This window comes from Ictalurus punctatus, chromosome 25 (assembly GCF_001660625.3).
Source record: "Ictalurus punctatus breed USDA103 chromosome 25, Coco_2.0, whole genome shotgun sequence".
In the NCBI taxonomy this organism is placed as follows: Eukaryota; Metazoa; Chordata; class Actinopteri; order Siluriformes; family Ictaluridae; genus Ictalurus; species Ictalurus punctatus.
The window spans coordinates 13,843,863-13,855,788 of record NC_030440.2 but is presented as its reverse complement, the minus strand read 5'-3'; the positions used below and the strand labels follow the sequence as shown (position 1 = coordinate 13,855,788).

Here is an 11,926-nt window from a genome sequence, read left to right as displayed (position 1 = left end):
AATAAAATACAAAAAAAACCTCAGCAAGTTGCATCGCAAATTTCGGGAAAAAAAAAAGCGCGTTTTTGTACAAAGTATAATCTTGTACAGACTGTGTAGGCGACATTTTGGCCATCCCTCTTTCTCGTCAGAGACGGATTGTACACGCCCACGAGCGACAACAGTAGCGCTTGCTCCACGCCCACAACATACAGACTACCAGCGACACGGGTGATTTGTGGCTTGCTAATGTGAACGTTGGGGAAGTTGTTAATAGTTGCAATACATGATCACGCATTACAACCAGAGCATAAATATAATTTCGTGATTCGTCTTGCGGATGAAAATACAACACCCACTCTTCCTTTAGAACATATAGGGTAGTAAATAATACGAATATACTGACCAAATGTCTCAAATATTCTCCTCACAAACTATGCGGTGATTAACCAGGGAGGTCATGTGATTCTTGTGATGTTTGGGAATAAAATAAGGTTTTGTTCCCTGATGATAAACTCATTATGCATCCATCATGCGTATCACACTTAACATCTGATTAAAACAGTTCTCATGTGTATACGTGACTTTTTAAAGACGTTTAATGCTATAGATTTATTTGAGTGAGAGTTTTAGACTGGATGATCTCTCACAGTGCTTAAAACGGGCTCGCTCTCAAGTTCACAGACGAAGACTTGTGAATTCCTGGTGTGGTGTGTGGAGAAAGAAAGAAAAAAAGAAAAACACTGCCCAGTGCACTGGCACCTCCTTCAGTCAGCTCGAGGCTGGACAGAGGGAATAATCAGGGCACGGAGCAGACACGCTCCATACATTTCCTGCTGAGAGCGCTGGCAATAACACACACACACGGAGCACATGGCTAATCTGCATGTGTGAAGGTCAGGGCTACTGATCCTCACCGAGGAGGGCCAGGAGAAGCTCGCAGCTGTGGTACTGGTAACTGTCGGATGTGGTTGTTAAGCGGATACGCTTCCAGAAGGTTGTGAGATTAAATCCCACGGCTGCCAGACAGCTCAGATCTCCACCGGACTGGATCCTGTATCACTTTTTCCTTTCTTTCTTTTTAAAAAAAAAAAAGTCACTAGAAATCTTCAAAACAAGATGACGACATGACAAAAATCACACACCTCCTAACATGATGTCTGAACTTCCGAGTTTTTCCAAGTACTTAAGATTTCAGAACGCGAATATCAAACAAAAGGATATAAAAATCAACCCATTCAGACAGGCTTGGGGTTTAAGAACGACTACACAAGGTCCAGCGCTGAGGAAATCAAAAGATACGACCGTATTTTTGTCAAAAAGACAAGTTGTACAGAAAGCTTTTGAATAAAAGATAAAAGAAAAAGAGGAACTTGATTAGTTATCAGTCACCATCATGGACATTTATACTGAACGGTTATGAGGACTAAACTTCCCCCAAACTCATACAGGAGTATGAGGAGTACACCTCTGCCTCTCCAAATAATTCAGACTCCATGTTGAGATTGTGTACAAATATAAAATAAATATTTCCTATATTCCGCAGCACACGTTCACAACGGTGCTTATTTGTTTCAGTTCTCAACAAAAGTACTTCAAAAGTTCAGTGTCTAGTCTCTGAAACATTTAATACCGTGTTGCCAGTGTAACACTTTCAGTTGTTTATTAATTAAGGTGACTAAAAATCTAAATGGATTATTAGCTTGTGTTAGCATAGCCTCATCTTTCAGCTAGCAATCACTGCTAGGTTTATTTTAGCATTAGCCCTCTCGCACAGGTTATACTACAGCTACCGGGTTGTCTGATTTTAAACGCGACTCAAAACAATTAAACGTTTAATTTAATGAGAGAGTGGTGGTGAATATATAAAATTAATGAAATATCTTGTTTTAAATTAGAGACGCGCGGTAATTTACTAGGCAAAATTACAAATCTTGAGATCCGTTTAAAAAAAAAGGCTCCCAGTTACACTAACCCAGCTAGCTAGCAGTACTGTGCTAGAATATTCCGCCATTAGCATAGTGTTTTTTTGTTTTTTTTTTAAATTCACCGTCTACTATTTAATGATATTATCGACAACACAATATAATCTAATATATATATATATATTTCTGTCGAGAAAACAGTTTCAAGTTAAACGCTATGCATAAAAAGAAACGATAACGAAGTTAAACGCAGTGGTTAATTTTAGAGAGAATGAATGACGTTTCACTGCCCTCGATGCTAGCTCTAGCGCTAGCTCCGTTACTTAGCATTAGCTAGCTTCGGGTTGCTCAATACAGGCGACAGCGCGCTAACAAAATGCTAACTAGCCTTTTACCAGGAGCTGGCTAAGTCACCTTGGAGAGAAAGTTATGTTGCTATGGTATTTCTGTTAACCAAGCGGCGGACCCTAGCTAGTTAACAAACCGGAAAACTGAAGAAATAGCAAAGTAAAAAAAAAAAAAAATTAAACAAATCGTATTTTCTTTCTGAAGAGCTGGAAGTTGTATTCGCCCTTCCTTTTTAGATCATCGAGGGGGCAAAAATAGGCTAATGCTAGCGGTTAGCATTTTCATTCTGGTTAGCTGGCTAGTCAGGATGAGTAGCAACAACGTTAGTGATTAATGTTACGTTGCAAAGCACTATACAAACAAAGTAAACTTTGTTTTAAAAAAAAAAGAATTGAACCTGGGATCTGTTGTTTCCTTGGCCGTTATTTCCAGGGCTCATGGCCGGGTGGTTTCTTTGTTGTGTCCCCCAGCCGTGGCTTGCGGAGCCGTACGGGGAGCTCATGTCTTTGCCGAGCCCCATGCTCGCCTGCTGCTGAGCCGAGGGATTACTATTGTAATCTTGATAGCCGCTGTTATAACCGCGCATCATCGGGCTCGGAGAGGTCAGAAGCTGGTTTAAAGTCGGCGTGGAGCCCGATGGGTGCTGCTGCTGCTGATTCTGGCCTGGCGGAAACCTCTGAAACACGCCGACGTTTGCAGCAGGAGACGGGGCAGAAGGAGAAGCCATAGCAGCTTTACCGTGAGCGGCGGCAGCAGCAGCAGCGGCGGCGGCTGTAGCCGAAGCCGAGTTGCTACCCGGGCCCATGGCGTTTCCTTGCCGCGATGGGCTCATCATCCCATATCCAGCCCCACCGTAACCGGATCGGTAGTTCGGATAGTGGTTATACGGATTATTGTGATACTCTTCGTGCGAGTTTTGCATTTGATCCATGTTGTTCCGTGCCGAATGCGCTACAGCACCAGGGCTTTGTTGTCCGCCATGTTGATCAAAGCAAGGCCCTCCTCTTCTTCCATCCCCATAATAATGATTAAACTCAAAACCTGAGCCGTTCCCACTTCGAGACGACTCACTGCCGCCGTCGTCGTGGTTGTTGTTGTTGTTATTGTTGTTGCTGCTGCTGCTGCTGTCGTTACGCGTCGGTCTGATTTTAGACGAGTCGTAACTGCTGCCAGTCCGATCCGCCACCGTGTAAAACCAACGACGATCAACTATTTCTCATGGAGCTCGGTTTGCTCACCCCGAAATTTCCACCAGGCTGGTGGCTCCCGGGGTCTCCATGCGCAGAGCGATGGTTGTTGGTGTTGTTTTGGGTCTCTCTGTGATGCTGCTGTTGGGTCTGATTCAAGCCTTGCTGCTGTGGAGGTGTGTGATGGTGATGATGATGGTGAAGATGGTGGTGGTGCTGAGGGGAAGGAGGGGGATCTTCACGTCTTCCAACATTTTTCACTTTAGGATTCACGACCAGATCTGTTTTCCACGCTTACGAGTCAGGCACTCGGATTAGACGAGGAAGATTCATTAGAAGTACTGCATCAATGGGGGGAAAGCTACAAAGCTATAGCAGTGACTGAGGTTTTTATGAGCTTGTACGTCCAGATGATTTGTCACGTCCTCGAACTCCAGTTGTAGCCCACAGTTAGAAATCGGCGGTCTCGCCTGCTTCTTTGGATTTCGATTAACACAGGTATTTTTGATCCAAAAGGTTCTCAAAGACCCACTGCTCGTCATAGTGTCAATGAAGAGCTTGCGCACAGCATCGTGCTTGTACATCTAACGCACACTTGAGTTAGAAGCTCATTATCAAGCAGAAAAACATGAACTGCCCAAGATCCAAGACAACAGAGCATCAGGACAGAGAACCTCTGTTTTAGATCCTTAAGGGTTCTATTCAGTTTGATCTGTCTAGTGCAGGGGTGTCCACACCTGGGTCTATTGAAAGCCAATATCGACTGATTAAACAGGTGGAATCAGGTGTGGCTCCTGCTTGGTTGGAATGAAAACCTGTACCCACACCGGCCCTTTCCGGATAAGATCGGACACCCCTGGACTAGTGCTTTGTCAGACATAGCAACAAAACAGCTTTACAGAAATCTCGATGTAGATCTTGATCTGTAATGAGAAAGGCAGAGATGACAGCGGCAAGGAGAAAGAAACCTTGAGAGGAAACCGACTCACCAATTTTGGGTGAAAGCAGATAGTGGGATTATAATTAAGCGTTCTTGGTTTCCTTTCTGATAGAGAAACATTCTTTGTGTGTTTTATAAAGAACCATTAAAGGTTCCACACAGAGATACACACCAACAAAAGGGGTCTAGATTTAATGTTTTCTTTCCTAAGACTGTACTGTCATTCCAAGAGGAAATCACAGCAAGAAGATACACATTTCCAATAGATGTTGGGCAGAACGTGTGTCGGCCCCCAAAAAACGGGTCTTTTAACCCTTAATGAAGTGCTTCATATTAGTGTTCCTTCATCTCTAACCCACGTAGGCTTTAACTACTCCACCATGCATCTATAGAAACCACAAGAAACAAAACAAAATCAAACTGCGCTGCAGTGTGTCAGCAATCAACTGTTTTATCATCTGTTCTGTTTGATCTTCTGCTCTCCTGCAAAGTTTAACTCCAACCCACATCCATCAGCAAATGAAAGTCCTCTGAAGACACTAATTAGCTAGATGAGGCGTGTTAGATTGGGCTGAATCGAAACTCTGCAGGTTGCTCTCCTAGAGGACGGGAGACGCTAGGCTTGTTTACATCATTTTCAGCAAGACAAGATGTTTGAATCTCATGGATGGTGACTATTAACACTTCACAACCATGGATGTTGGACCATATTTCTCCTCAGGGTTATGATATAAATACGAGAACTGATCATGAGTACCAGTCCTGTAGTCTACATTCAGAGTAGAAGGTCACTTGAATCACCAAAAGATGCAAGCAGGTCCATATGAACGCCATTTGCAGTGGCGTTAGAAACAAAAAAAAAAACTGTTTTACAACATCCTTGAATGTTACCATGTTCGGTCTTGTGTAGTGTTGTCAACAATAGCATACTCGACTAAAGGTGGCCTCCTAGTGGAAAGGACATGAAGCACATAAACAACCGCTTACAGATTCCTAACCTGGTCATGAACTTTGCAGTGTTTTTCCTGCTCGAATACACTCACCTCAACTTAGAAAGGGCTGTTAATTAGATAACTACTTGGATCAATAGTGATTAGAGCAGGGAAAACACTCAAATGTGCAGGACAAGGGGTTACTCCAGGGCCTGTGTTGTGAAACTATAGCGTATGTAATCAACGTCAGGGGAAAAATCTGTTCTGACGCGTACGCCGTGTAACAAGCCAAGCTCCGGATCCACGATAAAGCAGTTACTAAAGATGAATGAAGATGTTTCCATTTTCAAATTGTACTATACAATGTAATTGGCACTGGCAGAGTGGCACCTCTTCTATGATAAGCTTCTGAATATTAAGACACCTGATTGAACCAACCACAAACTTTCTTGGCTTCACTGCTCCAGGACTGATGTTGTACACCCTTACATTAACTCAGAAATTGGCAAATAAAGAACCGTGTTGTGGCTGGACACAACACCATGGTCATTCCCAGTGTGTGATTCCAGAAAAGTCTGAGGACGTTATTGACAGAAATGTTAAACATCCACGTCTCTTCCTAAGAGCTAAACAGTAGCATTGAATAAACAGACCGTTGACTAAAACATTTCAGAAATAGTGGCTTCATCCTGTTCTGCATTGTGTCCTCGTCTGATGCTCGTCCGATCCTGTTGATCCTGCCGCATTTCAGATCTCCTCCACAGGAGCTGCTGATCATCACATCACACCAAACAGCCCCTTGGAAGCTAGCTTTAGACAATTCTTCAGCCGGCATTGTTGACGTGTGAGGCACGAACGCTGACTGCACATTTCCTAATTAAGCCTTATGTGACTAATAGTATTGTTGCTGAGAGAGGTGCCTCAGTGAGCTGTATACATTTATTCATTTAGCAGATGCTTTTATCCAAAGGGACTTACAAATGAGAAAGATGTATATTTCCACATAGAAATATTGCCCAGTCACAGGAAGTTAATGATAACATTGAGTCCTTATTAATCACATATGCATATGCACAGTGAAATTCTTTTCTTCACATACCCCAGCATGTCAGGAAGTTAGGGTCAGAGCGCACGGTCAGCCATGATACAGCGCCCCTGGAGCAGAGAGGGTTAAGGGCCTTGCTCAAGGGCCCAACAGTGGCAGCTTGGTGGTACTGGGGCTTGAATCAGGGGCTTCCGATCAGTAACCCAGAACCTTAACAACCAAGCCACTACTGTATAATGAGTCATATACCTTGAAAGGTATTTCTTTTATTTATTTCATGCCACAGAAATAAAATGCAACGAAAGTGCCCCCTCTAGTGCCCTTACAGTAGAGGAAACATGTAATGAAAATGAGCTGAAGTGCCCTCTATACTAAATTTAATGTAATAAACGGTTAATAACTGACAGCCACACCCACCAGTAATAAAAAAAAAAACCAACAACAGACTAACATTACTTTTCTGTTTACTTCTGAAAAAAGTTGTGCTTCTTAACTGCCTTCTTCACTGTTGTTTTCCATCTGTCCATCTTTTTAAATAAATAAATGGCCATGTGATCATGCTACATGTTATTTCGGTGCAGGCTTAGAAACACATGCCCATAGCACCACAATACTTTTTATGTAACGTACAGCTGCATAATCTGGACTTTATTCACACTGAAATGCTAATTATAATATGCTAATTCAGTCATGTTTTTGCAATTCCCAAGTCAATTCGCCTAATATGGAAAGCATTCAAATTTAATTGTAAAGTGTGTAGAACAGAGTAAAACGACTGCTCCCCCATTATAATTCATCTTTAGAGTTTGAACTTGTATGGTTCAGCAATAACGAAGAAGTAATTGCATTTATTTTTACTTCGGCCATCGTGTTTGCTCATCGTATATACGCTGTCTGCTCAATCAAAGGTGGGATGTTTTTGCGTAATCTGCGTGACGTCTGAGAAAAATCACTTTATGGTGAAATCCACTGAGAGATTTTGACAAGACTCATTCACACACACACACACACACACACACACACACACACACAATCGTTAATAAAGTGTCTCCAAGTGTTAACTGAGGAAGCAGGAGAAACCACAATTAAACAACACTTGGATGAAGAAGTGCTGATGGGAAGTGACAGCTCCAGCAGCTGCATGAACCACAGCTACGAGAGGAATGTAGAGCTTCTCGAGGCAGAGCAGCAGGAGAGTCTGGATATCAGAGAGGACAGGATGTTGTGATTGGACTGTTGCGCTCCAGGAATCCGTCTGCATGTTGGCCCTGAGACCATTTCTCTGAGCCAGAAGTCAGCGATTGTGTACATCTCGTGACGCATCACATCACACACACACAGTGTTCTGAGTTGCAGAAGATTTCCAGGCAGCAGTAGAACATTAGCAGAGAATTTGCCTGTGAAAAGAACGCCTCGGACGTCCCCACTGCAAGGTATGGTATTAAATGTAACAATAAATAGACACAAACATATTCAGTAATAACAAATAATAATAGTAAGTAAAACAAAAACATCCTGTAATTGTTGGCAGATTGCTGTGGTGTGCGAGGTATAAAACTCTTTGAGATGGGCTGTTAGTGGAAAATAACCTACTTCAAGATGGTAAGAGTAACTCCTTGTGGATTAGGTTCCTGTTACAGCATTTTTCCTTATGTACAATTGCAATCAAAATTATTCAACCCCCATCGCAAATCAGGTTTATTGTGAAAATGTACAGACTTTCAGCTGTTTGCAATGAATAAGTCAAACAAAAGCAACTGAAATAGTTCAACACAACTAATGCTTCAATAGTTTCCCCAAATTCAACTAAAAGTGCAACTTATAATGATTTCTACAGTTTCAAAATGATTCAACCCCTTCATGGCAAGCATCTTTAGTACTTAGTAGAGCACCTTTTGCTGTTATGACCTGCTGCAAACGAGATGCACATTGTATTCAATAACAGTTATTGTTCATGCCATTAAACCATTAGAACTGTAATGTATACACTAATTGTTATGGTTGATTTATTTGCACTCTATGTAGTCTGTAGTTTTCTAGCTATCATTACATTTATATATAAAGCTAGCTAACATATTTGTACACAAAAGCTAGCTAACATTACATTTATATATAAAGCTAGCTATCATTACATTTATATATAAAGCTAGCTAACATTACATTTATACACAAGCTAGCTAACATTACATTTATATATAAAGCTAGCTATCGTTATATTTATATATAAAGCTAGCTAACATTACATTTATATATAAAGCTAGCTATCGTTATATTTATATATAAAGCTAGCTATCGTTACATTTATATATAAAGCTAGCTAACATTACATTTATATATAAAGCTAGCTAACATTACATTTGTACACAAAGCTAGCTAACATTACATTTACATATAAAGCTAACATTACATTTATATATAAAGCTAGCTAACATTACATTTATATATAAAGCTAGCTAACATTACATTTATATATAAAGCTAGCTAAGATTACATTTGTACACAAAGCCAGCTAACATTACATTTATATATACAGCTAGCCAACATTACATTTATATAGAAAGCTAGCTATCATTACATTTATATATAAAGCCAGCTAACATTACATTTATATATACAGCTAGCCAACATTACATTTATATAGAAAGCTAGCTAACATTACATTTATATATAAAGCTAGCTAACATTACATTTATATAGAAAGCTAGCTAACATTACATTTATATAGAAAGCTAGCTACCATGCGCTATATACAGAGTTAACTGGCTTTAGCAGGCTAATTAGCTACAAATACAAAGTACAAATAGTACTCGTTTAAATTAACATTTAAAGTGAAGCTTGAATATTTTCAGTGAATGAGCTTGTTTCCCAAATTTCTCAAAACAAATTTTGTCAGGTTGAATTTTTTTTTTTTTTTTTTTTTTTTACACCACAGAATACTTCAAATACATGTGAAATATGGAACATGCATGTTTCACAGATGCACCATAATTTAATTAATTCAATATTTAATTATTTTTTACTCACTGAATTAATTGAGTGGTTGTGAAGCAGCGCGCAGCTAAAACACCGAGTCAGTGCTGCCCCCTGCTGGACATCTGTACACTTTACACACCTTACGCACACACATACAGAGTAAAAGTACTTAAAACATCTGTTTGGGGTAACTTAAATGAACACTGTAAATACCACAACATTGGCGTATTTATATCGCGAATTTTAAAAACAGACTGTCTACAGAGTAGTAATAACTAAGAAACAATTATAAATATTTTAAAAAAGCCATGAAATACAAAGAGAAAATTAGCTAAGACAAAATGTCCATGTTAGAAATTAAATTATACAAAAGAAGATTAAATACAACAGAAATGAAAAAAGGGAAGGGGGTAATAATAAAAACTAACTGAATGCAGTGTTGAATAACTGAGAAATAATACACAGTGGGCTGTGCTCTTATAGGACAATAATCAGTGACAGTGCAGTGTGGAGTTACTGTTAGTGTTTTAGTATTACTGTTACTGTTAAGTGTTTTAATCCTCTTACACTACAGCAGTTTTTCTTGTTGTCTTATTTACTGAAGAATTATGCTTTTTTATCCATATTTATAGTTTATAGTTTATAGTTATGTTGTGTAACATCTGCTAAACATCTGTAACATCTGCTAAACAAGTTAGTACCTGTTATTACCATAGCAGCTATAAGCTATACGTCGAGTGTCTGCCCCTGCTGGACATTTACACACCTTCTAACCAATCAGATTCAAGAGTTCAACAGCTCTCTTGAATAAAGCTGCTGCAGGTGTCGATACTCGAAGGTTTTCCAGGTAGAGAATTCCACAGCTGGTATCCATAGTAACCGAATGTGGACTTCATCAGGGTTGTAGGGATGAGCAGTGGATTCCTGTTTGATAACCTGTCAGATCAAGCAAGACTGAATCTGATCATTATTTCAATTATTTCTTGACGAGACCACGCAGGCTCTTTGATCATTAATGAGACCGTTTTAAACTCAGTCCTGAAAGTCACAGTGAAGTCTGTGAAGGGTTTTGTTGGGAAGTCATGCGATCTTTATTGCATTCTTTTTGCATCGTAGGTCTGTGTTGTGTTCGTGGTTGTTTAGTCCCTGAGGTAGTTTGAGTAATTGTTATACTTTTTTTTTTAATCCTTAAATGAAAGCATAGCTGGCTTACTCTAAATCATAAATAGATGCAATGGAATATACAGTGGACATAAAAAGTCTACGCACCCCTGTTAAAATGTCAGATGTTTTTCATTATTTAAAAGAATGGCGCTAAGATAAATCGTGTCAGATCTTTTCTCCCCTTTAATGTTCAATTGCAGAGTATACTATTAAAGTGAAAAACCTTTATAGGGAAAAAAAAGAAAAACAAAAAAAAAGACCTAGTTGCATTTCTAAAATTATGAAAGGGTGTGCAAACTTATACAACCAGGTTATTTTTCTTTCTCCCGTTTTCCCCTAAGATGGTTCCGATTTTTCATTTCATTTTCATATATTTGTAATTTCACTTTGAGGATGGAAAGAGTTTCATTTTTTTACATCACAAAAACCTGGGGTGTGTATACTTTTAACACCGACTGTAAAACTGTGTGCTTTAGAAAAGCCTGAGTGTAGGACATGTCCTTTCATACTCATTAAAACCATTTTAAAATACCCTTTTACATCTATTCACGTTTTATTATTCAATCGCAATGAAATTACAGAACAGTCTCTTTTATTCATTCGTCTTCCGTAACGTCTTTATCCTGGTCAGGGTCGCAGTGGCTCCAGCATGAGGTGGGAATAAATCCTGCGTGGTGTGCCAGTCCATCACATGGCACCATGCACACACTCATTCACATCTGGGGTGATGTTTTTGGAAGGTGGGAGGAAACTGGAGAACCCGGAGGAAACCCATAAGGACACAGAGAGAACATTTGTCACTTCACACAGACATTAACCTGAGCTCAGGATTGAAGCCCGGAGCTGTGAGGGGGTAATTGTCTGAGCTGCACCACCATGGCACCCAGAACAGTTGCTTATTTTCTTTATATAAATGTGGTAGAACCAGTGCAAATCCCACCTGGTCAGTCATCTCATGTGAAAGTTGCCAGATTTCAGTTCATGAATAACACCAATCAGGATAAACAACTGAGTAATATTATAGTAAGTGGTTAAAGCCATGTATCTAACTTAATCATGTATAAACTGGAAATATGAGTAAACAGAAGGGATCATCTTTTTTCTCCCTCTCTCCTTTCGCCGAGCCCCACACGAATTTATGGAGATACTAGAGATCCAGATCCTTTCTGCCTCTGGATGGAGCTCAAATCTTCTTTAATTCCAGACTGCTGGGACTACGGCTGCTCCTAACGCCATACAGACTTCATATAAATCCATAATGAACTTTTTCACACTATCTGTTGTTACCCAGATGAGGATGGGTTCCTTCTGAGTCGGGTTCCTCTCAAGGTTTCTTCCTCTTAAAATATCTTAGGGAGTTTTTCCTCGCCACCGTCGCCACTCAGTGGCTTGCTCAGTTGGGATAAATTCGCACCTTTAATATCTGTATACCA

At 39.9% G+C, this 11,926-nt stretch overlaps 1 protein-coding gene across 4 annotated transcripts in view; it reads right to left on the bottom strand.

The window, feature by feature from the left end:
• Positions 1–3,321, bottom strand: part of arid1b (AT rich interactive domain 1B (SWI1-like)) — a 67,386-nt gene extending 64,065 nt beyond the window's left edge. For 2 of the 4 annotated variants that reach the window (XM_053675861.1, XM_053675863.1), the window contains exon 1: positions 2,650–3,318. In XM_053675861.1, coding sequence (XP_053531836.1) covers positions 2,650–3,183 — 534 coding nt within the window. In that variant the 5' untranslated portion in view covers positions 3,184–3,318. Of the gene's footprint in view, positions 1–2,649 lie in introns of all 4 variants that reach the window. The other 2 variants (XM_053675860.1, XM_053675862.1) reach the window with 2 other exon arrangements.
• Between the last annotated feature and the right edge of the window lie 8,605 nt (positions 3,322–11,926).